The 27,625-nt window shown below is 37.3% G+C and overlaps 1 protein-coding gene and 1 pseudogene across 4 annotated transcripts; both read right to left on the bottom strand.

The window, feature by feature from the left end:
- Positions 1–103: 103 nt before the first annotated feature.
- Positions 104–26,181, bottom strand: LOC132607049 (E3 ubiquitin-protein ligase PRT6-like). Of its 4 annotated transcripts, none has more exons than XM_060320840.1 (19): positions 25,874–26,181; positions 19,723–20,838; positions 16,250–17,436; positions 15,961–16,101; positions 14,343–14,586; positions 13,525–14,232; positions 12,009–12,209; positions 11,267–11,898; positions 10,605–10,656; positions 9,926–10,529; positions 9,574–9,782; positions 8,945–9,480; positions 8,715–8,819; positions 8,581–8,647; positions 8,395–8,472; positions 5,168–5,236; positions 3,625–3,721; positions 3,404–3,532; positions 104–418 (listed from the first exon to the last, which is right to left on the bottom strand). In XM_060320840.1, the coding sequence occupies exons 1-17, from the start codon at positions 25,934–25,936 to the stop codon at positions 3,647–3,649; spliced, it is 6,087 nt and encodes a 2,028-aa protein (XP_060176823.1). In that variant the 5' UTR covers positions 25,937–26,181; the 3' UTR covers positions 104–418; positions 3,404–3,532; positions 3,625–3,646. The 4 variants fall into 4 exon arrangements, with proteins under 4 accessions (XP_060176823.1, XP_060176822.1, XP_060176824.1 ...); XM_060320839.1 differs by having other exon boundaries at positions 3,630–3,721; XM_060320841.1 differs by having other exon boundaries at positions 104–388; positions 3,630–3,721.
- LOC132608578 (5S ribosomal RNA) lies at positions 24,587–24,704 on the bottom strand (annotated as a pseudogene).
- Positions 26,182–27,625: the final 1,444 nt, after the last annotated feature.

Here is a 27,625-nt window from a genome sequence, read left to right as displayed (position 1 = left end):
TCCTTTTTCTGTTTTTTAAATAAATTTTTTCCAACAGATTCGAAGGCAGATAATCTGGCTGGAGCAGCTGAAGGGCAGTATAAAAGTAAGCTAAGAAAAGATCAAAGCAAAACTCAGAAACCTTAGCATCGCTCTTCAAAGTATTGCTGATTAGATCTTAATTTACATCTTCACAGTGACCGGTTGGTGGCATATGCCGCCTTAGACTATAATTTACACCTCTATGCGAAAAGAATTAATGGATCAAAACACGGTATTTATTCACAATATCTGTACAGTAATGTCCAAAAACCAGCCACTCCACCAAAAGTCACTTTCCTGGAATACGCAACGTCCCATTCTGGTAAAAGCAAATCCTTCTATGCCGCAGATGTCAACGCCTACTGATCTGCCAGAGATGTTTTATACTTAGCAAAACCTATCCAAAAGATGTGATAAACTTGCGTTATCTAAACCATCAAAGTTTTTTTTAACAGATGAGAACAAAGACAGGATCGAAATAATGAGAGGACCGCCTGCAAGTTGCAGTAACTTAGACAGTCAAAACAAGAGAAGAATCAGGGAGGCAATAAGAAACTTCTCATCAGCAACATTCTATAACATTTTTTAGCAGAAAATTTAACTGGAAAGTGCAGAAGAGAGCATTTTATCTCCAAGTTCAACTCAACTTTAGTTAAAAGGATTCTAGCTGTCTTCTTTTAGTAATTTTCCGTGTTAAACCCTAAATTATTATGCCTCGATCAAAGTCTCCAAAAAATATACTGATGACATCATCTAAAGAAGTTTAAACCTAGTGCAATATTCTAGATTAGATCGCTATAGTACAAACTCATTTTGAAGCACATAACATATGGGATAAGGTTTACCCTGCCCCCGCAATACTTTGCACAAAAATGCAACTGTCTTCATTTTGAGTACCCATCCAACAAACCTTTCATGCACAAAGAAAAGGGAACTCAAAATGAACCAAATTCTTCAGGTAGCTTATATAATCCAATATGAGTATGTTCTTCAAACAAATCAGACAATGAAACAGTAGTTCTTAGCAGACAACCAAAAGGAAATTATCGGGTAGAATTTTTAGGAAAATCAGTTAATTGTAACTAATAAGATTTTAAAAGAAAAGTAACCAACTTTTAGATTCTTCAAAATGAGAAACAGGGAAGATTATGGATTTTGAAAATATCGGAGTATTAACATAGAAACCCATAAAGAGTGAACCACAGTCATAAAGAGGATGAAAGCTCTTAAAGGGTAAATGAGGAAATTAACAGTTCACAAAAGAGATGTGGTTGTTCACTCCTAATGATTAACTTCTTAGTTCGATAGTAAATAATTTCCTTTATGCCATATAGTCACTGTATTTTAGTAAAGGCACTAAAGGGTGTAATCAGTAATAGTGCACTTATTTGGGACATTGCTCTTAATAAACTTTAAAAAATCCTTTGTAAGATTGTTGACCATTAAAAAGTTAATTGAACATTGCCAATAAAATCATCCTCTCTCTATTTTCTGTTTATGCTCATTCACAACCTAGTCCTATCAATACTAAAGGGTGTAATCAGTAATAGTAAGAAAAAAAAATGCATTTCAATCAAGTGCACTGATTTGGGACATTGCTCTTAATAAACTTGTTGACTGTTTAAAGCTCTTTACAAGATTGTTGATTTTTAAAAAGTTATCTGAAAAGTGCCAATAGAATCATCCCCTCTCTGTTTTCTGTTTTCTGTTTTCTGTTTTTGCTCATTCACAGCCTGGTCTTATTAATACTAACTTTACAACCCCAACAACATACCCAGTGTAATCTCACAAGTGGGGTCTGGGGAGGGCAGGATGTACGCACTCTTACCTCTACCTTGGTGGGGTACAGAGGCTGTTATTTTAGTGAATATGACTTAACCTTCTTTACTTTTTCCTTTAAACAAATAAACTCTATTCTTGTTGGTTATCATTAACTTAATAGAATGAAAACACATTTGCAGCCTCCATCCCAATAGACCTTTTTTTGCTTAACAATGATAAAATCAACCACTGATTTGGTGTTTGAAAATAAATTCAGATACCGATAAACTATTAGACAAATAATACAAGTTGCAACTTAGTCATTTTAAAATGATCGACAAGTATATTAAAGACTTCCAGTTCTCTTTTACCGAGAAAAATTAGATGATGATTTTGGAACATAGGGATTAAAATGGCAAAGCATTAAGTGCTTATTTGGACTACCTTGGAAACCAAACATATGCAAAGCAAAAAAAAAAAAAAAACAAATTTGAGGACACTTGTCAAGCTCAACTATAAAGATGATTAAATACTAGTAAAAATTAACATAACAGAACTTCAGGCTAGATGTCTTTTGGCTTAGCCGGGGGTTGGGTTGGGGGAGTGGAAAGAAATAAATTACTTCAAGCGATTCCATCACTTTAGAAAAGGAGGGAGGACATGCAGAGGGGCTGATGCATCGTAGTTCAGTCATTTATCATAGTCCACAGGTCAACTATTCCATTAGGGCTTTGGATTGCTAAAGATTTCTATATGAATTTCAAATATGAAGATCTGAAAAGCCTCCCTCCCCCCTCCCTCCCACCACGTGGATCAGTAAACAAAAAGCAGGGACAGAGCTATTGCTTATTTGTATAGATTTTTAATCGTATCTTTTGGTAATCATTTGAAAAGCTCAAAAGGATATAAATATTCAGTTCTTTCATTAACCATAAACTATCCTCCAAATCCCTTTATTTAAAAATTTTCCCTACAAAGATGATAGTTTATCCTTAAAATGACACACGAACTCTAACCAAATTAAACACAAAAAAAGATTTGTGGCAAACACTATCTGACACCATTACTTGCTAAAATCATGCACAACTTGAACCTAGCAGATGAGGATGCCAAATATCCCCGTATTCAGTAGCAAGTCGGTCTACGACCTCTCACTTTTTCAAGAGAGCTCCTAGAATGCCCCGCTATGCAGAAAGTCCAAACACCAGGCCTGTCCTTACCCAAGATTGTATTGTTTATTGTAAAATCTCACTGATCAATTTTGAGGTTCCACCTGGAATTTTGGTGCTGAGTCTGGAGTTTAATTGTGATAACCATTTTTAAAAATCTTAGGCACTTCACTAACATGGTGTTGAGGCACTTCATCTTACAGACTTTTAAGCAAGCTCAGGCACTTCATTTTTTTTAATCAGGAAACAAAATTTCTTTAACACGGTGTTAACTGAAATATCAGAAAAGAAAATCAAAGTTGAAAAGAAATTCAGGAAACATTAAAAATCATACAAGGAACCTGTCTGGAAAACCCTGCTGCCAAGACGAGCAAATAAAACTGATCTATTTACATTGCACTACATCTGAAGCAAAATTTAATCAGAATAAAACAAAGAAATGACAGACTAACCTCGATAATCTGTATATTAGATGGTAGCAGACCACGGAACACCGGACATGCTCTATCTGAGTCAAAACTCAGGGCCGGACAGCTTATAACTTTTTATCATCTTTGATGAATTCCATGGGCCTAGTTAACCTGCAAGGGTCCAGATAAGAAAAAAAGATAAACTACCTGTCAGTAAGTACAGACAAACATACAGAATATGCCAATCTTGAACTGACATTTACCAAACCTTATCAAAAAGTCAAGCTAAAGCATTAAAAAATTGCCGATATTCGTCTGATGAAGCACCGTTGGACTCCGATCTAGTCCATGAGAAGCCACCTAAAATGTCGATTCAAACAAATCAACAAATTGCTATGACTAGAGCTACGCAATAAAGATAACTGTGACCCAATGTTTCTCAGACTAAAGTGTCTGATTGATAGATAACTGTGACCCAATGTTTCTCAGACTAAAGTGCCTGATTGATAGCAATAGTATGCTCATTCAAATTTCATAAGACAGGAATATAACTTCTTGCTATGATGAAGATAATCAAGATAGTTACTAATATCAAAGATATACCGCAAAGGTGAATAAGAAAAAGTAAGTAGCTATTAGAAGATAACATAGTACAGGACATGCAATTACAACCTAAGTTGCTCGGACTCGGATGTGGGTGTCCGATATGGGTGCGCATCTAGAGGTCGGGTCCTAAGATTCAGGGATACGGATCCAAGTATGGTTATGGGTGCGGGGATTCGACTAAAAATAATTCAAATATCTAAAAATAGAGTTATAAAACCTAAATTATGAGATATTATGTGGAGAACTTGAGGAGAATCTCAGAAGGAGATAAAAGGAAAAGGAGTGACATAGAAATTTCTATATACAAGGTATTCCAGTTTCTTCAATTTCACCTTAGCTTTTGTTTAGATTACATAAATCATTGAATCTGTCCGGAATTTCTCTGTCGATAACAGTCAAAGTACCCAAAATCGGTTGAACAAATCGAGTACGGATCCCACACCCACGTCGTGTCGACACGGGTGCGGCACCGAAAGTGAAGAGTCCGAGTAACTTAGATTTCAACAAGTCTAGCTTAGGCACGTTTGACAGTAAGGAACCATGAAGTTTGTGAAAGGTAAAAAATAACACTCACCTGCTCAATTTTCAGTAAATTATACTCCAGCCATCCCAATTTATGTGATGGTGTTTGACTGTGCACCGAGTTAAAAGAAGAAAGAAAGACTTTTGAAACTTGTGATTTAAAACATGTCACAGACATTTATGTGTCTATAAATCATTTCGTAAGGGTAAAATAAAAAATTTAAAATTAAATTGATTCTATAAATCATTCATCAAGGGTAAAATGGATAGTATTTAATTGCTTCTAAAAATAGAAAAATGTCATTCTTTCTAGGATAAACGTAAAAGGAAAGAGTGTCACATAAAATGGGACAGAGGGAGTACACACACACACATATATAAAAGAACCATTAACCGTCCAAGCAAAGGAGGTATCCTAAGCAGTGGCTAACTGTTTGCACTCTAAGACATTTCAAAGCTCAAAGGTGCGCATGGAGTATATCATTAACCCTAGGGCTTTAGGCTTTTTCCATTAAAGAGAAGACAACCAGAGAAAAGAAACTCTACTTTTCTTTTGGCATTTCTCTAATCCGTTCTCTGGTTGTTACCTCCAAGGACATTAATCATACTACTAACACATAGCACAATAAGAGAAACTCAGTAACAGCAGCAGTAAATTATGCAAATCCTTCACTATACCATATGAGTTAAGGCAGCATAGCGTTCCTCATTTAGGTACAATGGCTTCCCACGATGCATGTCGGTGTCCTGCATTTATAGAGAGAGTTTTAAGATACAAATGGAGAACCACCGAAGGCCATAGCACTGCCCATGTATATCTATCCACACTAGTCTCGACAAGGAGTAAAAATTAATTTGACCCGCAAAAAGAAGGAAATACAAAACAGAAACACAGAAACCACTTATCATCGGATCCTAAAAACATACAAGTTAAGCCAAACTGTCACAAATTGGACTATCTAGAGATATTTCCTAAAATGAATTAATTTGACCCGCAAAAAGAAGGAAATACAAAACAGAAACAAAGAAACCACTTATCATCGGATCCTAAAAACATACAAGTTAAGCCAAACTGTCACAAATTGGACTATCTAGAGATATTTCCTAAAATGAATTAATTTGACCCGCAAAAAGAAGGAAATACAAAACAGAAACAAAGAAACCACTTATCATCGGATCCTAAGAAACATACAGGTTAAGCCAAAGTGTCACAAATTGGACTATCTAGAGATATTCCTAAAATGAATTTGACCCGGGTCAAATTTCTTCACTTTTAACTCAAAATATAAAACTAAATAAAAAAGTAACTAAAAATTGAAGACGATTTGAGGGGTACAAGAACCTTAGACAGCAAGCTTTCGTAAATAAAAATTACCTATTGTAATTGTTTCAGATTTTGAGCTTGGGGGCTTAAAATAACTGGCAAACTTCATAATAGAAACTAAACTGCTATGCTGTGCTACTTCGAATAGCAACGTTTCTTAAATGAAAAGTACCTATTGTAATTGTTTCAGAGTTTGAGCTTGGGGGGTCAAAATAGCCGGGAAACTTCATAATAGAAACTAAACTGCTATGCTGTGCCATTTTGATTTTTTTTTTCCATTTTTGTGTAATGCTTTCACTCTATACAACTTCCATGGTACTCCACTTCAACATTTTTAAATTTGTCAATTTTATAGTAGTATGGACTTTCATAACGTGCTTCAGCATGCACCTGGTCCTGCCAGACTGATTTTTTAAGGAATTTATCTGAAGCTTTGGCCTTTCAAACGAAATTTCAGATGGTTATTTATTTGCGAACTTTCTCTTTTTCTTTGTAACAATTCTATTTGGATCAGGCATTTGGTCTACGATAGCAAAATTGGCATCTAGACTGATGCTTGATTCCTAATAAAACTAGTAAGCAACAGTCCAATTATTTGCAACACATCTATTATTGAACCACAGAAACCTGAAATGAAGTAAAAGTAGGGTGTATTGTATATATCAAACGATCATTCCTTTCTTCCCAAATCAGGTGGCCAAATTAGATAAGGCAACAGTCCAAAATTTAATTGTATACAAACGTAGAGGGTTTCTAAGTGGACAGAATGAATAGAATTGGGTACTAATACAGCTTGTTGATGAACTTATACATCTATTCATATAGCATAGGCGGCCTGATCTATCTTGATAGATCAAACGAGATAAGAGCTTAAGCGAGCAAGAATAAACTGCTCACCAAGGAGAGAGGTAGTGGATCCATGTTACCTTTTTGGTAGTATTATATCTAAAGAACATTAACAAAAGCTACGCAAGTCATTTTCAAAAAGCGGACACATCATTGGGACAACAAAAAAGGGCAGCCTGGTGCACTAAGCTCCCGCTATGCGCGGGGTCCGGGAAAGGGCCGGACCACAAGGATCTATTGTACGCAGCCTTACCCGGCATTTTTCAAGAGGCTATTTCCACGGCTCAAACCCGTGAGTATAAACTTTTTTTAAAATAACATGACCATATATTTTTGCACTGTGCAATTTTGTGTACATATTACGTGACTGTTAAAAAGCTTCTGGTATTAGTGCCAGAAACATGTGTTGAACAGAAAATACATGAAGAATGGAAAAAATGATTAGAGAACACGACATAACAAGTAAATTACAGTTAGCTCTATGAGAAAAATACTAAGGGTAGGCCCTTGATCAATACTTAAAAAAAAACCACAACACGTTAAAACCTGTTGATATATACCACATTAACCCCCCCCCCCCCCCCCCCCACAACAAACACACACATCTTTTTGACAAACAAAACCTTTTTTTGATGAAGCTTTGACAAATAAAACCTTACGAAACTGATTATTAAGGTAGCAAGACGGGCATTAGGTGGCCTTCTAAACAATCAAGGATTTAGCTCTAATTTGAAAATAAATACATGACCCCACAGTTCAACTTCAAAAAGTGAAGTCCAAACCAAACTGGCTGTAAAAATAATATGAATTACTTGATTGTCTATCCACTTCATAGCAAATGTTTAAATTAGAAGCAATTAAAAGAAAAATATTCATATCCAACCCGCCATTAGGTCACAATACGGGCTTGAAAAATTACCGAATTCAAGGCTTCTCAATTAGAACCTTTGACATATCAAGTTTACACACAACTTCACATTTCAAATTTTTGTTGGTTTGTTCCAAAGATTTTTAGAAACTCGTTTGGAGTCGTTAGAGAGTATCCCCTAGCATCTTCTTGTTAGAAACAATCACTTTTCCCGTTCTTCACAACCTATATATCTAAGCTCCAGCATAACCCCAAAAAGAAAAAGCTGGAAAACGATAAAAGGAATAGAACCATTAATTGATGTTCCACATCTTTGAGTGAAAACAAGATATGGCTACTTAAACGTGAAGCAAACTCTCTTCATCTGCTCTAAGCTGGATTCCCCACCCCAAAATAAAAGTTGATAAATTCACTGGCGACACACAAAGAGAGAAACAGCAGAAGAAAATGGATATTGGGTTGCATTTTAGGGCTGTGGGTTGGAGAGACAGTAGCATGCCAGGAGGGAGGGGTTGCCACTGACGTAGGAGAAAGGGGATGGTGAGGGGAGACGTGCTTTGGTCAATTATGAAAAGTGATTTGTCAGCAGATACCTACAAAGAGGCAACCATTTATGACCAGTTCCAACTCTACTTTCAGTTTGTGGAGAAAAACGCAGAAAAAAACTTCAGTGCCTTACTGAATTGACTCCAATTTGGAACGACTTTCTTGAGATTCTGGGTGATTTCTCCCTAGGTGAAACAATCTATTTTCCCCCTCCTCCATATTCTTAGAAAATGAAGAAAACAAAATTGTTGTCAACCAAGCACAATTTCTGCAGTCCAAGCCCTTTCACACCATGGAAGGATAGCTAAACCACTGACTTACCTCTTCACCAAATGCGTCCAAGTATGGGGAAGGCCACTGTGCCTGACGAGCAGATCTTTGAAGCAGCACTGTGGTTTTCTGTGGTGAAAGGACAAGTATAAATCATTCTACTTGTCCTAAAAGCCGGTATTGCATCAAAAAGATCAACACAAAAAAAAACAAGAGCAAAAAAGAAATATCACTTACTCTGATTAATAAGAACACCCCAGTACCCGCTCCACATACCATTGCATGTGTTTGGCACCCACTTTCCCTGGCGAAATCAAAAATGTCAGACATGATTTCGACAACTATTAGAAGAATAAAAGATGCATTTGCACCTGCAGCACGACGTCCAATTCGGAGAGCATAGTCTACCACACAACAAGCACAATGCAGGCTCCTTCAGAACAACTCCACAGTCTGGGCAATGTTGTTTAAAATATCTGAAAGTAGGACCAACATATCCAAAACATTCAACGGTTATACAAAGATAGTAGACAAGCCAAATACTGTATTATGAATATAGTAGACAGCTCAAATACAGTATCTTTGCATGTATATGACCAACCTCTGAAAGAGATCCTGGTAAAGATGAGGCAAAAGCATCAGTTTAAAAGGGACTGCAGGGGTAGAATACATAATACCCTTTACACTTCGAGCTTCAAACTGCTTGGAGAAACGATGCAACCATCTCGGAACCACAAAACGTACTATGTTATCACCAATAACATCATCAAGCGGGGGAATCTTAAATAACTTTTCCAGCTTTTCAATCTCTTCGAACTCAACTGCAATGTTGTCCCCACATTCCGTTGTTTCACCCATGGAATAGGGCAATCCATCTAATACGTTACTTCCACCACTAAATGGTACTGATATAGAAGAACGGACCAACTTCCACAACAATGCACATCTTCTTAAATAAGGAAAACTCAGGCTACGAATTGCATCTTTGACATCATGAGTTTCAATATGATTAGAATCAAAATATTTGTAAGCAACTCCATATTCCTCCATTATTCTGTAGATGTCAGTAACTAGAGAATCACTACATCCTGACTCCGTCAAATTAATTTGCCGCTTCCTGCAATAGGTGATTACAGTCTGAAAAGAAAAGACAATGACTAAGCACCATTCAATCAAAAAAAACTAATCTTTAGCAGAGACAACGATTGAAAGAAGAAAATATGTAGCAACCTGGGTAATTGTGACAACATAGAAAAGATGAACAAGAGACAAGAATGATTCCTCGCACGACAGAAATGGGCATGGGAGGCAATATAACACCCACATTAATGATGAAAAGGCATCATGTGCAAGAACTGGATCAGAGGCTCGTTTCCAGAACTGAATATCAGGGTACTGTAATTCCCTTTCAGAAAACTCCAAGATGCCTTGCATGCTACCTGCAAAGCACACCAACAACCATAAACTGCTTCTATATTCCCTGGACATCAATTACCACTATATCCATGTTTCCAGAAACTCAATTTTATCCTTTACAAAATAATGGAAGCACAAAAAGCAACTTATGGAGCAGGAACCATACCTCCAACAGTTGGACTGTCTGGAGACTCATCTGCAGAAGTGCCTGAGCATAGAGACTCCGCAAACAGCTGAATTCCTCTTAACCTCAACAGTACATTAAGTGAGTTATTTGTTCGTGTGCTTTGTACAATACTTAGTAACAAAGCTAATATAAAATAGTTTGAAGATTTCAGTTCTTTGTACAGAGCACCAAGGTTGTAGTTTGGAGCTAAAGAGGTCTTCCCAGATCGAGCAGCAATTTCTGTTGCTATAAGTGAGTACTTGAGTGTGTCGAACAAAATCAGAGATTGACTAAGCCTACCAGATTCTGAAATCTTATCCTTGTCGGGGAAATACATTCCACATAACACCTGAACCACAGATTCGAGATTTACTCTCATCTGCCTGAATTGCTGAAGTGGAACACTATGTAAAACCTCTCTACTTCCAGCAACATCCATTGCGCTTTGCAGGAGAAATAAAGCTTCTTGAAAACGAAGTGCTGAAAGGTCTACAGCATCTGATGGACCAGTTGAAACAGACGGAGTTGACCTTTTAGTGTCCGCAGGTAATGCTGGCAGAACTGAGTTGGCAAGTCCACGGCATACAGGACAGAGGAACTCCCCCTGAAAAACATCAAAATAATTTATTATTAACGCCATCGGAGACCAGAGAACAATATAAGGACGGAGTTTTTGTACCTGATCCGGATCTACAATATCACCCCCTTCAAAAACAATTCTTCTGCTATATCTGTGTAAAAGTTAATGAGACAGTTACTGCTCTAAACTTGCAGAATTGGAGGGCCAGCCTACTACGAAACACAATAACAAATCCAAATAGTAAGTCTAATACTCCCTTCATTTCAATTGGTTTGTCTTACTTTCCTTTTTAATCCGTTTAAAAAAAGAACGCCTCTTTCCTTTTTTGGCAACTCTATAACTCCAACTTTCCACATGGCATGTTTAAGACCACAAGATTAATGGTACATTCAACATATCTTTAGTTTCAGACCACAAGATTTCTCTTTACTTTCTTAAACTTCGTGCCAAGTCAAAATCAAACAAACCAATTAAAAAGGAGGGAGTACAAGAAACCTATTTAAGCTTGAGAAGGAAATACTAGAATAAGTTAGACTAAAATGCATGGTCAGTAAAAGGAGAACAACCCTATGACAGAAAAGAGAATTTATCCAAATCAGGAAAAGAAAGAAAAGCAAAAATTGATGGAGTACTATTAATAGCTTAAGACGTATTCACTTTAATGGTCAAACAAGACAGCCTTAGAAGTGCAAAATCAAAAAGAATGGATTAAAAAAGCTTAAAAGGCAATGCACCCTGTTTTTTTATTAAGAGATTACTACCTTTCCTTTAGCGAAGACAAATAGCGGTCAAGACATCTCTGATGCACAGCATGCCCACAGGATGAAAGATATATTCCATCACAATCTGATGGACCAAATCCATTGTATGCTGGAAGCAGCATACTTGACTCCAATTCTGCTTTGTGGCTATTCATTGATGCAGAAGGACTACATTCTCTTGAAAGAGCAGAAATGTATCTTCCAAGCATAAGTGACTCAGCACCCCCACTATCACCCAATGCTGAAAGTTTCTTATCATTGTTTAAAAGATCCCAGTGCCATGAATTAGCATCCATTTCTTCCCGAACCAACGAGTACATGCGTTCTTCTAGAATCTCAAAGGAAGAGGATGTCTTTTTCTTTACAGTACTTGATGCGTAAGGAGGTTGAATGTTCTTCACTGAGGGAACTTTTTCCTTGATATATTCCAGAAATGCTTCCACTTCCTTAGGTTGTCCTTCTAAAGCAAACTCATTTACTTTATTTTGGATTAGTTGCATTAACCAAGATGATGAAATAATTTCTGAACTTCCTGAGAGATTGCTCCTTTCAGACATGGGCTCTTTCCCAGAGCGGCGAGTTTGTTCCCATGAAGGAGGACCTCTGTTGGTGAAACTGAAAAGCCTGGATTTCTTATCTCACGAATAAAGATTAAAGTTCAATAATTAGATACAAGTATACAACACCAGTCATATCCAAGTCGAAGGAAAATGATAGCATCACAGAAAATAGAGCCACCTACCTGAAGAAGAATTAGGTAAGATACAGGACTTTTAGAATTTGGATCATGGCAAAGAGAGCAAATAACAGGAGTAGCCTCTTCAGATCTAGGTCTGCCTTTTGAATCGCATAACTCTTTACCATGTTTAGAATCATCTGCAGCAACATCTGCCGTGGAATCAATATTTGCTAAAAACTCAGATTGCTGAGCCCTCATCTTCTCCTGTAAAGTAGATATAGAACATTGAGAAAGTGACAAAGTCAACAAGAATCTCCCTGTACAATAAGTATTAACTGAAAACAGAAGGATTAAATTTTCTCTAGTTCTACTATAGAAGGATTAAATTTTCTCTAGTCCTACTATGGTATGGCAACATAGCACAATGGAGGTATGCATTATAATGACAACGACACAAGCAACAATTCAGATACATGTTGGAATGTAATTTTCTAAATCAATGTTTCTAATTATAGAGGGAAAAGCGGGCTAGCTTCAACTTTAGGGAGAAAAATACATTGCAAGACCATCATTCTTTTTAGTGCCAAGGAGCTTTTGTATGGCGTCAGTGCATGTCAATGCTCCTGCACTTGTACATGTTTGTTACCATATTTGGCAAGTGATAGGAGATGGAAAGAAGCCCCTTAGTGTTTTTTGCCTCTGTTGGAACTTGAACATGAGACCTCAAGGTTCTCCCACTTCATTGACCACTAAGCCACACCCTCGGGTGCTTATCCGGAACAATACTTCCCTCTATGATATAAATAACAGTTTTAAGTGTCAAACTGACAGTTTGGGCCAAGTTTGAGTGCTTGTCTATGTATTTATGGTCAAGTTCAAGGTTCAGCGATAATCTCATCCAAAAACACTTCAACTTGTATAAGTAGATGGAGACTTCCCTTCTAGGTTAACCCTTCTAATCCTTTTTTTTTTTTTTTAATACTCATTTGTTGCTAGATAAATTTTAATTATTTCCTTATACTCTGTTCTTATCCAAAATGATGTTACCTTGAGGTTAGACCTCTAAGTCTTCCATCCTGTCATATCCGTGCAGTCCCTTGAGTCTCAGCACGGCAACTTCCACACAATTTTTCAGCGTCTCTTCTGTACATGTGGGCTTCTAAGAGGATTTCAATCTGAGTTAGAGCGTACTACGTTTATATTTCAAAATTACAAGCTTCTAAATTTTACACATGGAGAATGCCAAAACCTGTATGTCGGATACGGATCATTATTTTTTTTATTTGGCACAAGCCACCACCCCAAACCCAATGTTTCCCATTTTGTGCCTTTGGTGACTCGAACCCCAAACTTTATGGTTGGATGTGGGTCTTTACCAATAGGCTAGTCCTCCCTTGTTGTATGCGAAAAAAGGATTTTCCACTTCTCAAGTCTTGAGATACGTAGCTAACAGCCAAACACAACACAGCAGCAAAATGAACAACAAAACATTAATTGTCTAGAGAGCACACAAACAGATTATCTGTATTTAGCAAATTATTGAACTACATATCATTAACTTTCTCTTGTGTAATCTCACCAGTATAGCAGCTTGTCTCTCTCGAGCTTTAGCCTTACGCTTATCACTGTCTGAAAATGATCTGAAGCTATCTGTATCACCACTTGGAAAGGATCGAGATAGTTGATTGACCACTTCTGGAGCAAGGTCTTGCAGTTTTTTCATGCATTCAGGTTGTAGTTCAGCAAATTTCTTCAAAAGACTTTCAATCAAAGATAAGAGGTTAATTGACCCAGCCTCCACAAAGTCATTTCCTTTCTTATGTTTCCTCATTAAGAGGACGAGAAGAGACAGCAAGCTCTGATCACCAAATTTACTCACTGATATTTCTTCACAAGCTAGTGCTAAAATTGGAATGACATCACCCTTAGAGCAACTACGTTCCCCAGATTCCCTATGTGCATGACAAATATCCAATGCTAGTGAGAGCAAATGCAGTGCTCTTAACAGAACACCATCTGGAGCACGTGAAGCATTTGATGCATCCGAAAACACAGCATATGCTACAGCAGCGCGGACAATTTGGAGGACTGTCCTACAGGTAGCTACTTCAGCTATACGACCAAGAGGTGGATAAATCTTGCTCCATCCTGGAAGCTGAGTGGTCAACGCCGAAGCATTACAGAAACGCATATATCTTTCTTCAGCTACTTGCAAGTCCCTCGAATTCCAACGAGGATGGTACAGATCCAATTCCTTCCAATAGGGCAACCGCAGTTTGTACATACCCTGTGATAGATAAGGAATTAGGAAAAATCACATGACAGCAAAAATGATCACACTGATTTCCCTTGGAAATGCAAAAGGGTTAAAGAATGAACCAAATGTCAGATATAAACCTGATTCATGCCAGATGGATTTGAATACATTGCTACTTTGTCCAAAACTTCCTGAAATTTATCAATCTTGGACAGGTCACGAGGAAGAGACTTCACCAGCTGACTGTGAGTGGCATCACCAATTGATAGTCTATATACCAATTCTCTTTGCAAACAGGCACTCGAGGTTAGCCCACAAAACAGTCGTTCTTTCACTATTTGAATAATAAGAGTAAGCATCTCTTGAACTAAAGCCGGTTCGTACCTGGAAAGGATGGCAAATGGTATTAGAAAGAGCAAGTAGTTGATGCATGAAAACGTACCTGTGAGGCTTCAAGGCATCACATATTATCAATACTGAACACATACAACAAGATATGTTGTCAATCAAAAACAGACAATGTAGATCTTCATGTTAGTTAACTATAAGCATATTAGCCAATATATGTCCAGCAACGGCTCGATGGAAAGACTATCAATCAACTCAAAACAAAGTATATCGCAACTAAAAACCCCTATACAAACTCCCGTTGTTCTTTTTTAGGCAACCAAAAACCCTGCAGCAAACGATCTTAAAAGAAGTTTCTTTTTTTATTGAATCGTTAAAGTCATGTGAATTTTTAAGGATGACTCTACTCGAATTTGTTAAACACATCCTTAGGTCAATTATTCTTTTTCCGAACATGTATAATGATCTCTAAAGGCACGATTTAGAAACTTATTTAAAAGTACGCACAGTGTAAACAGTCGAGTAGGTTCAACTATAACATAGCATACGAGGTACATTACCATGTCCCCTTCATGTATTACCTTTTTGGATATTAATATCAAGGTAGGGTTCAATGTCTAACTCCTCCCCCTACCCCCACCCCACACACACACTTCAACGGGTCAACTTATAAAAAGTATGTCCCTAGCTATTGTCCAATCTTCTTTTTTATCTTATTTGTTTAAGTTTCAGGATAACCAGATTGTGCGACACCTTTGCCATGAAATAGGACACAATTTAACATCTTTGGCTCCAGGAGCTATAGCATTTACAAATTTTAACAAGACCAGTGGCACAATGACATCTATCATCTCTTGGGTTATTTTCTGTATTTTGTTGGAGAAGAAACTTTTTTTAGTACCAGTAAGAAAATATCAAAAAAAAAAAAATGGAAGAACAAATGTAACTAAGTATGTGTCCTGTAAATATTAAATTGAAAAAGCCATCGGAATAATCTATTCTCAAGAGAAAAACTATCATCAAAATCTCAAAATATATACAACTGTCAAACATTTTCAACTAACTCTTTCCAAAACGGAATTGCTGCGTAAAAATGTCAGGAAAGATGTAACTAATCTAACCACTGTTCAATATAGATAAACATGTATATCAATTAACAAGACTACTTAACAGGACCAGTACTAATCACAAAGATTACCTTTGTACAATAAGTACAAATTATGGAACATGATTATTCGGACAATGACCAATCGAAGTGTCAAGATCATCCCTTATGTACTGATTGTATACTTTACTAGTACATCATCAAATTAAAGAAAATATTGCTTTATACTTGATCCGTGGAAGCAAACACAGTGGATGAAAAATGGAAGTCGTTGAGGAAAGTATAAGGAAATGTGAGTCACGTACTCACTAGGGCGCTCAAGATTGAAGGATAGGTAATTTGATAGCTCAAAACGTTCTAAAATTCTACTGATATATAGATCAGCAGGGGCTAGTGCAGCACAGCATTGCAGCAGAAAGAGGTCAAGCTCCAGACCCTGCTCAGACCTGCACAAAAAGTTCAGAAGAAGATTGTCTTAAACTATCTAAGGAATCTTAAAGATTAAATCTCATATAGATTAGCATAACAAAAGAAGTTCCTTATTGTTAATTGTAGAGCCATGTATAGAGACTGCAGATTGAACTATTTACATACCAGCGGACAGAGCGATAGCACTCACAGGATAATATGGCAGCATCACCATTCCTACGCCACATTCCAGCATGAACCTGAGCGCAAAACACCCTAATCCGAAGAGCATGTTCCATAATGAAGGCAGAAAAACCCTGTGGGTGGTAGCCTCCTAGAATATGGCCAAAAAAGTCATAATGGACAGAAGAAGACAAATTAGCAGAACTAGCCCCATAACATTCGCCTAGTGCCCTCTGTAAAACCATTGAAAGTAATCGATGCAACGGAATGTGAAGAGATATATCTTGCAAGCTAACTTTGTATACTATATCAGGCCAATCAGACAAACTCAGCAACCGCAGAGCTTCTAACTCAGATGCATTATCTCCTTCCAGCATACTGTCATCATGACCACCAAGGCAAGCTGCTTCTTGGCCCGAACTTTGGCCATAATCCAAGGTAGTATGACTATTCAGGGAAGGATAGGAATGTTGTTTATTATAACCTTCAGCAGAAGTTGAGTGTCTAACGTCATTTGAAGAAGGACTCTGAGTTTTGAGGATTTCTCTGCCTCTTCTAAACTTTGAAAGAGTTTTTTTCAACACAGAGAAATTATTGCCAGGAGTAGAACTTATTTTCGGACATAATAAGTGAAGGAGAGGTCCCGAAGTGTTATCAACTATCAGCCAATTTTCAATGGCCCTCAGGCACTCGAATGTTAAACATATAACAGATGATGATACTGGAAAACTATCATATTTTACTTCAGGGACCCTGGATGCATGTTCTAATGGACTCCTTCCAGTCATACTACATACAGAACTTTCCTGTGATAGCCTTCCAACTTTTGCATGTCTTTGGCTATCTTGGTCTTCAACATCTTTTCTGTGTTCGTTGAAGAAAGCATCATCAGCATCTTCTGTACTACTCATGGAGAAAGCACCACCCACCAAAAGAGAGTGGATATTTGCAATAGAATGACCCAAAACAAAAGGAAAATGCATATTCTCATTCTCTTCTTCTACATGAATGCCAGTTTCTCTTTTTTGTGGGTTCATTCCTTGCAAGAAAGACAATAGTTTCATCCATGCTCTCAATATATCTCGTCGACCATGAGTCACATATCTAGGTAAAACCGAATGACTCATGACAAATCGAATATCTCCAACCACACGAATAGTAGTTTCGAACAAAGTTTCCCATTTCATGACCTGAATAAGCAAACAACCTCAGCAAACCAACGACTGGCAATTCAGAAATATGGTAATACCACTAACAATAAAAGTGAACTGGCAAGATCATATCAGGTAACGAGCAGAAAATCAAACAAGACCAGTTATGTCACCAATAGAACTATAAAATTAAAATTTAAAAAAAAAAAAAAAAAAAAAAAACTAGTTGTGCATTTGCAAAGAGCCTAAAGGCCCTACAGAAACAAAACTTAAAGCGAATGTTCATATATTTCAGATGACATCCTTGTTTGATTGGTGGAAGTAAGCCCAAGAAAAAAACCAAAACTAAGCATCTACAAGCATTCACACTTTCTCTCAAAGATAACTACAGCACCTTCATCAACCATGCACCTTTTTTCTTTCATTGTTTCTCTTAAGTTGAAGCTTGTACCAACCATCAATTAACTTCCACATAAACTATACCAAGAGCAATGTATGCTCAGATGAACTGCTAAAGATAGCTATCAATAGCAACACATTACTCCGTTACAGAGGAGAAAAAAACCAGGAGGGGAGCACTTGGAAATTCCTCTTAATCAATCAGTCAGGCATCTCTCCAAACACAATATAGAAGCATATTCTATAGGACAATAAGGTACATCAGAAACCCCAATGGTGAATAATCTGACAAAGGAGTGCTTCAGAAAATTCAGTAAACAGTAAATCGCCAAACTAAACTTAGACTATACATAATTATTCACACTCAAAAAGAAAGCACTAAAAGGGCATTAGACCTTGGGAGTTACATAATGAACCTTGAAAAAACTCCTAATTCCTAAGAACTTGCAGTTGATATGTTGATTACTAGCTCAAGATACTGTTTTTTCCTTGTGCTACTGAAAGTCTGAAACAGAGAAGTCGCAGCCAACAGTGTCACTATAGATTGATGAAGTTAGAATGAAGACCATGGGAGAACATACTTCGAATCCCAACATAGGCAAAAAGCTAAGTGATTTTCCCCATCTGCCTAATATTTGGTAGGAAAGTCACTCAAAAATCGATGTTCCTCGTATTGGTAATTATACGATAAAAGTATGAAAAATAAACAGAAGGCAAAATATGATAATTAAATAAATAGATAAATAAATAAATTAAGAACCCTCCATGTTATTAGTACTGTAAGGTGTGTCTAATTATACTTCTCTCCCTCATTTTTTATTTTTTTTTTGGGTAAGATTTGAAGAAATATGTATGGACGGGGTATCGGTAAAGTATACTTCTCTTTTTTTTTTTGGATGAAGTATACTTCTCTTAACTTAAAAGCTCTTTCTTTAAGTAAGATACTAGAGGATACAGTTCGATGCATTTAACGTAAAAGCAACTCCTTAGATAAAGAAAGAACTGGTTTCGTAATTAACCAGCATCAAGGACTAGTGGGAGTATGCAGTACTCTGTAGAATAGTCGAGTTGCAACAAGCTTATCCAGAGGGGGAAAAAAGAGCAAAGGAAAGAAACTGCATTTTGAACGTTAGGTCAATTAAAGAATGGGAGATTCAAGACCAAACTTAGACACCCAAGGCTATTCTATTCAAATAAGATGAAAACAGATCCTTGTGCAGGAGTTAATGGCCTTCATTTCACGCACTTGCCTACATATTGAGAAACTAAAACAATTTTATGTATTTTGATTCCAACTTATTAAGAAATTTGAGTATTAAGACTTCATTACAGCTTTTACATTTGACGTAATTAATACCTTAATCTATCCATGCATAGAGCAGTTATGTGGAGATATCAGAAGAACTATACACCTAATATACAAAATCTTGCAGACAAATCACACATACATCTCCATCCAAGAACAAGGACCAGCTTATTTAGTAACATAAGCTAAAGGGCAGCCCGGTGCACTAAGATCCCGTTATGCGCTGGTCCAGGAAAACACCAGACCAGATTGGTCTATTGTATGCAGCCTTGCCTTGCATTTCTGCAGGAGGCTCTTTCCACGGCTTGTATGGCTGTACCATGACCTTCTGGTAAAAGAGCAGCAATTCTTACTATTGCATTGAGATTCCTCGTCTTAGTACATAAGCTACACATGGAGGTTTTTAGACATGTCGAAACCGAGATGAAAAGAATGTTAAAAAACAAGCTGTTACGATTTAACAAGTTTATAAATATATTTCTTATTGGAACAAAAAGAAAAGCAAGTACATAAATAAGCTTATATCACAGCCTTACATTTCGCACAAAAATATAATGATCTTTAATTTAGGATAATTACCCAATGATGCTTATCAATAAAACAAAAGCATAAAGCATTACCTGCAATTTACCATCTTCTCCAGCGCAAGACACAAATATGTCCCCTAAACATCCCAACAGCATGGACAAAAGATTCATTTCCTTTACAAGACGTGGGGTCAAAGTAGGCACCGTAAATATCTGCACTGAGAATGTTGAGACCAGTGGATATTTGTTGAAAACTGTATCACTAGATTCCCTTATTGCCTCATTTACAACAGTTGGGTAATAGCTCAGAAATACTTTCGCAAATTCATATTTAAATTGAGGTTCACCCAACAATTTCAAGAGCAGTTCATGAATCTTCTTAATATTTTCTTCAGTGATCATGAACAGCTCTGCCCTCACCAGAATATCTAGTAACCCTGCTGACGAAGATACTCTCCTAGAGATAAAACCAAGCAAACTTTCACTAAGTTTACAGAACTTCAATAGCATCTCCACCACTGCAGATGTTAACTCATCTGTTACCATTTTGAGCTCAGTAGCATGATCATCTCCTCTTGGACTTTTTCCGGAGATGCTTTCGGGAAATAGAAACCTTTTTCTCCAACAAGACAGTAATATATCAAGTACGGGCCCCAATGAGTTTGCAAACTCCTCTGGAAGAGGTTGTATCTGCTCAGCACCTTTGTGCTTGGAACAAAACCCTTCACGTTTCCAAGCAGTAACATCTCCACAATCACAGCAACCACCTCCTGTACGAATGATAGAGTAATCGTGGTCCTTGTGGTTCCCATTTTGGAAACATGGAACGCAAATTGCACATGTTGGATCATGCTCACATGTACGGCAACGATACGCAATGTCATTGTTGCCCCAAACGGCACTACAAACACCACGCTGACCGGTGTCTGCCAGTTGCTCCAGCGCTATACTTGGTTCACCATCAAACATCAACCACTGTATCCAATCCATACTTTCTTGGAACAAATCTTTAACGTTAACTCTTGAGCTGCCCGTGGATTTTGGAGACTCTATTTCCTGTTCTGTAACAACCTCCATTGCCTCCTCATTAGTAGGCAAAAGTGCAGAGACCAGCTCTCCCATCTGAGACTTATTATTCTTCACATAAGCAACTAAACCAGGCTGTAGGTGTTCCAAATTCTCAGCAGGAACTCCAAGACTCTCGAGCCTCTGACAAGAGAACAAGGGATTACATATCAAGATCCATTTGTAAGAACCAAATTTCCTCTTCTTAAACCAAGAACATAAGGAAAAGATACAAATATCAATGAGGGATCAAATCTGTTTTTCCTTTCTGCTTCTCACATTTCATTGTCCTATTTCTTGTCATTTCTTCACACGGTACAAAAACTAGATATGGCAGAATTTACTATCAAAAATCAGGGTAATGCAAGATACCCCATCATTGTGATGATTTTCATTTTAATCACGACAAAACATACAATAACTAGTCAACTAGGGTTAATAAAATCACACCAACTAACCCTCCCCCGCCCCTAACAAAGGGGGGAAAAAAGGAAAACAATTTTTTGGGGTAGACGATCAAAGGAGTTTTCTGCAGAGTTCTATGAATGGGAAGAGGGAAAGCATAGTACTGAACCATAAAAATCACGAAAGTCATATGGAAGCATTTGCACCCTTTTAATTTTTAATTTTTTTTTTTTTTTGAAACTGGTAAATTTGTATTCCCCAGCGTTAAGGATATGCTGGAGACCTTCAAAAGTGTTGGTCTAAAAACAGAAAGAGAAAAGAGATACTTACAGGGAAGCATTTGCACTTTGTCCCAACATTAGTGAAGAGCCAAATTTTGAAAGATACACAACACATATCCAAGCTACTTTTCCTAAATATATCATCTAATAAGAACTAAAACTATTGGAATGAAATGAATATAGAGCGAAACAAATATAGAGGATTCATGCAGCCGAACCCAACTAGCTTGGATTACGGCATAGTTGCTCTATTAATTGATTGATCTAACAAGAAGGAACAAGAAGTCAGCACAGATCAAGAGAGCAAGAAGTACCAGCGCAATAAAACATGTAGACCATCATCTCTGGGTCAATGAGTTTCCAATATATAAAAGCATAAAAGAGAAAAAGATAGGGAAGAAAGCTGCAAATCCTGTAATTGTGTCTATGTTCCTTATCCTCAAAATTTCTAATCCGCCTTGATGCCAGCTGAAAAGGACCGTGTCTAAGCAAAGGTTTTCTTATTTGCCTCTTACCACCTACTGACCTCAATACAAGTTGATCAATTTTATGAGCGCAATAATTTCAAAACATCAGAATGTCAGTTATCTGCCTCACTGTATCACCATTCACACAGCACCTTAGATCGTAACAATAGAGCCTTGCAATTTTCACTTTACCGCCAAAATCTTTCTTCTATATCAAATAATCCCCCTCCCCACCCACCCACCCCTAGTTAACACTCTTCTTTTTAGCTACCTAAAATTCTGCCCTCCATGTAGCCATCCTTCAACTTCCAAAGTACAAGACTACTATACATTCTCAACCATAGGATTAACAGTAAATCAACTTCAGCCAAATAAGTTCCATTAGTTATGACCAATAACACAAATCTGATTACCTTCTCATCCAACACCAATTCTTGGATCTTCCAATGAACAACTTAAGACTAGGATTTACGAAAAATTGCTTCTAGCATAGATATTGTCTTCTAAGAGTCATGATATTGCAAAGTCCGTTCCCTCTTCTTACAGATAAATAAGCACGGTGCAAACTCTAAGTAACATAAAGTCGGAGATGCAAATGTCTAAAAAATATTCGCTTCATGCTGTTATTATTGATTTTCTTCTCCTTTTAACAGAAATGTACTATTCTGCTAAACATTTAAATAACACACGTCTTTTCCCTCTTCTTACAGATAAATAAGCACGAAGCAGACTCTAAGTAACATAAAATCGCAGATGCAAATGTCTAAAAAATTCACCTCACGCCGTTATTATTGATTTTCTTCTCCTTTTAATAGAAATGTACTATTCTGCTAAACATTTCAATCACACGTGTCAAATTACTGAGTGGCAGAGACAGTCTCCATTGGAATGTCCTCCCCCCCCCCCCCCCCCCCCCCGCCCAAACCCCCCTTCCCATTGTCTTTGTGGAGCCTAATTCCAATAAACAACAATAACATACATAGTGAAATCCCACAAGTCAGTGTGGTGTGTACGCAGCCTTACCCCTACCTTGTGAGGGTAGAGAGGTTGTTTCCGATAGACCCTCAGCTCAAGTAAAGCATATTAAAACAAGTATGAAAAGATAACACAGTTAGAATAACAGTAGCAACAACAAATAATCTGGTAACCGGAAGGAAACAACCACAACAACAACAACAACATACCCAATATATTCCCACATGGTGGGATCTGGGGAGGGTAGAGTGTACGCAAACCTTACCCTTACCTTGGGATGTAGGAAGGCTGTTTCAGATAGACCCTCGGCTCAAGAAAAGGTGTCAAGACAACAATAATAATAGGCAGTAATAGCAACATATAATAAGATAAATGACGTTAAAGAAAGAAACAAGCAAGCTATATAAGAGATCTAAATAATAAGCGAGTGAACAAAGATAATAATACTCCTAATACGGAAAAGAAATCCTCGCGGCCCCCTACTAGCCCTCTACCCTGATACTCGACCTCCACACCCACCTATCACCGGTCATGTCCTCGGTAAGCTAAAATAGCGTCATATCCTGCCGAATCACCTCTCCCCGGGCCTTCTTTGGCCTACCCCTCTCTCTCTTCGGGCCCACCACTGCCAGCCTCTCACATCTCCTCACTGGTGCATCAATGCATCTCCGCTGCACATGGTCGAACCATCTCAACCTCCCTTTCCGCTCTTATCCACCACTAGAGCCACACCCACCTTGTCCCGAATCAGTTCATTCTGAATCCTATCTCTCCTGGTATGCCCGCACATCCATCTCAGCATCCGCATCTCTTCTGCCTTCATTTCTAGACATGAGCTTTCTTAACTGGCCAGCATTCCGTCCCAAACAACATAGTCGGTCTAATCACCACTTTATAGAACTTTCCCTTTAGTATAGGCAGCACCTTCTTATCGCACAACACCCCCAATGCGAGCTTCCATTTCATCCATCCCTCTCCAATACAATGTGTGACATCGTCATCAATCTCACCATTCCCTTAGATGATCGATCCCAGGTACTTAGAAACTTTCTTTCTTCAGGATGACCTGAGTATCTAGCTGCACGTCATTGTCCTCTACCTGAATCACATCACTGAACTTGCACTCTAAGTACTCTGTCTTAGTCCTGCTCAACTTGAAACATTTCGACTCCAGGGTCTGCCTCCAAACCTCCAGTCTTGCTTTAACACCACTCCGCGACTCGTCAATAAGCACATGTCATCTGCAAACAACATGCACCATGGCACCTCTCCTTGAATGTGGCGCGTCAGTGCGTCCATGGCCAAAGCAAACAAAAACGGGCTAAGAGCGGACCCCTAATGCAAGCCCATCGTGACTGGGAAATGTTCTGAGTCACCTCCAACCGTCCTTACCCGAGTCTTGGCTCCATCATACATGTCCTTAATCGCTCTAATGTAAGCTATAGCTTCTAGACATCTCCACAGCACCTCCTTTGGGACTTTATCGTAAGCCTTTTCTAGGTCAACAAACACCATGTTGACCTAGAAGGTGAATGGCTTCTTATCCCTATACTGCTCCACCAACCTCCTCACAAGGTGAATGGCTTCTGTAGTCGAACGCCCCGGCATGAATCCGAACTGGTTCTCCGAAATAGACACTATCTTCCTCATCCTCGCTTCCACTACTCTCTCCCAAACTTTCATCGGATGGCTCAATAGCTTGATACCCCTATAGTTGTTGCAGTTCTGGATATCCTCTTGTTCTTGTACAACGGGATAAAAGGAGGGATGCAACACGAGGAATTCCCAGGGGGTCACCCATCCTAGTACTGCTCTCGCCCAAGCACCTTTAACTTCGGAGTTCTGATGGGATCCGTAAATTAGTGCTAGTATGATCCGGTGTGTTAGTGCAATAATAAAATCGAAGTATAAGAAAGCTATCTTGCTCCTCAAAAATGTCGACGGATGCGTGTGGAATTCTCTAAAAGTAGTGCATTTTTGGAGAATCCGACACAGGTGCGGCAACATTTTTTTAGAGTCCGAGCAACATAGTAAGAAAGTAGGAGAAAAATTCCAAATAAACAAAAAACAAATAACAGAAGAAACATAGAATCACAATATGAAACTTATAGTAGCTTCAAGCGTGCAATACATAATCTAAAACAAAAACCAAAAAAATTGCACTTGTTCAACATTAAAAGAAACAATTTTTTCAAAAAACGGATCAAATACTAGTCAATGTACTTGCAAACTGGTAAAAAAACATTTATTGCATTTGTTCAACATTACAACAACAACAACAACATACCCAGTGTAATCCCACAATTGGGGTCTGGGGAGGGTAGAGTGTACGCAGACCTTACCCCTACGTGGGGAGGTAAAGAGGTTGTTTCCGATAGACCCTCGGCTCAAAGAAAAGAAAACCAAAGCAGTTTGGAAAAGGAAATAACGGAAGTAAAGCAGCCATGGCAAAATACTAAATAAAGCATGACAATCTAGTCTGGAAAAAAAAGTATGATAAGGTAACTACCACAAAATCATAAGAGCGAAGTACAAGAAACAACGAAAACAAAAGGAAAAGACACTAAACAAGAGTAATACTACGACTACAACTATGGAAGGATAATCGTGACAAGCTCAACTACCTACTAGCCTTCTATCCTAATTTGTGTCCTCCATAAGGTCATGTCCTTGTTCAACACTAAAAGAAACAAAATTTTGAAGAGATGGATCAAATGCTAGTCAATGTACTTGCAAACTGGTAAAAAACATTATTTGCATTTGTTCAACATTAAAAGAAACAAACTTTTCAAGAAAAAAACTGATCAAATGCTAGTCAATGTACTTGCAAACTGGTAAAAAAAAAATAACATTCTTTGCACACAAAAAAACATTATTTGCATTTGTTCAGCATCAAAAGAAACAAAATTTTCAAAACAAAACATTAATTGCATTTGTTCAACGTTAAAAGAAACAAAATATTACTAATTGCATTTGTTAAAGATTAAAAGAAAGAAACTTATGAAAAACAAGTGATGAAATGGTAGTTGGAAAGAGCAGTTTAATAATTACCTGAATAATACGGTCCTGAGGATTGAGGCTATAAGACTCAGATGATGATGACTCACTCTCCATTCGATATATTGACCGAATCCAATCGGCACAATTACAATTCACTATTCCACCAATTTCTGCTAAACCTTACTCTCACTTTATACTTTCAATTAACTATATGTGAATATTCAAACCCTAGATGAATTTGGAGTTCAAGCACAGCTTTTTGATATCTAAATATTTTGGAAATTATATTAATGGCGTCATAGCTCTGGAACGATCTGTAATTGTCTTTTTTTTTTTTTTTTTTTGATAAAGACTAGAACACCATCTAATAATTAAAAGTCAAGAGGTCCAAATATGCGAAACTCTGCAATTTATGGCCCATATAGATATGACTAGAGGCTCTAGGCCCGTTCTAAGTCCCGGCCCAAATTTAACTTTAATTTGTTATATAAAAATAACTTATTATAAATTTTTCCTTTGCCCTTAATAAAATAATTTATAGTCATACAAATATTTTAGACATCAAAGTTTAAAACTCTTAATTTCTTCTAAACTTTATCCATAGTCTAACAGTGTTATACATAAATTGAGACGAAGTGAATATTAAAGGATTGGTGTACATGTACCCATTAGCCAAATTGGCAAGATCACTTGCACAAAATGGCGGTAAACATCACTCCCAACTCAATATAACAATAGTTCATTATATTTGTCAGTAAACTTCATTTAGACATCCGAATTATAACTTGTTCCAATTAAGCACATCACCTTATAAAGTGATCCTATTAGACACTTTCGATTCAAATTTTTAAAAAACTTTTGTGAGTGCTAGCATCTATTAGGTAATTAACTACATAAAATATGACATCTCCTTTATTAAACACAACATTATGATTTGTTGAGGCTAATGTGTATACTTACAGGAGGAGACATATTGACATTTGAAAACGCACACAAAAGTATTTTTTAAAATTTGACGTTATCACATATTTAGAAGCTCAATTGGAATAATCCTTAGTTCAAATGTTTAAATGAAATTTAGCAACAATTTTAAAAGGCTATCGATGTATTAAATTTTTTTAAAAAATAGTAAATTAAGGTAACACCATTAAAATTAAATGAGAAGTTACGTATGTGATTGTTCTAATGAGTCTCAAGCCATTTTTTTTAGGCATTGGGTTTTTAAGAAAAGAAAAAAGGCTATTGGGACCCACTTCTTTGCTTGGAGGTGGTATGCTTTTTTAAGATTTTACCGTGAAAGAAGAAAGAGGACAAACAAATTGGTTATCGGGACTCACTGCCATATGTCTAGAAAAGACAACTTCAGCAGCCATGTGTAGCCACTTCAGCAGCATCAAAAATCCAACAAAATTACTATCCTACCCCTGTGAGGTCGACTAAAAATTCAAGATCTGCGTTTATATATAGTAGTAATATGATGCGGATATGCCTTGTCATTATAGAAATAGCGAAATTATACATTTTTCGCTGATGACCTTTTTTAGGAGTAATTAAAATTAAAGTCAATATAGGAGTGTATTTGTAATTATTTTTTTTTGCCTTCTTTCAACAATTAATTTAAATTTATTGCCTTGATGATTAAATTTTGTTTTGCCCTCATATTCTTACTAAATAAATCTATAACAAAAAAATTATCCGCATTGGATGTTTACATCAAATCAATGAATGCATGACATGTGTTTGAATATATACAACTGCCGCTTAATCATGAGTAATGATTGTATGTATTCACTTGATTTACAA

This window comes from Lycium barbarum, chromosome 8 (assembly GCF_019175385.1).
Source record: "Lycium barbarum isolate Lr01 chromosome 8, ASM1917538v2, whole genome shotgun sequence".
NCBI classification, from domain to species: Eukaryota; Viridiplantae; Streptophyta; class Magnoliopsida; order Solanales; family Solanaceae; genus Lycium; species Lycium barbarum.
The sequence above is the reverse complement of the archived record's forward strand: the minus strand, read 5'-3'. Positions and strand labels throughout refer to the sequence as shown.

Bases quoted from the DNA above. Each gene is read 5' to 3' on its own strand.
- LOC132607049 (XM_060320840.1), bottom strand. From the start codon at position 25,936: ATGGAGAGTGAGTCATCATCATCTGAGTCTTATAGCCTCAATCCTCAG. The intron at 10,530-10,604 runs GTACAAAAACTC...GATGTTTTTCAG, and splicing joins ATATTGTAGATCCGGATCAG to GGGGAGTTCCTCTGTCCTGT. The intron at 3,722-5,167 runs GTATAGTGAAGG...TCGACATTTTAG, and splicing joins ATGCTGCCTTAACTCATATG to GTGGCTTCTCATGGACTAGA.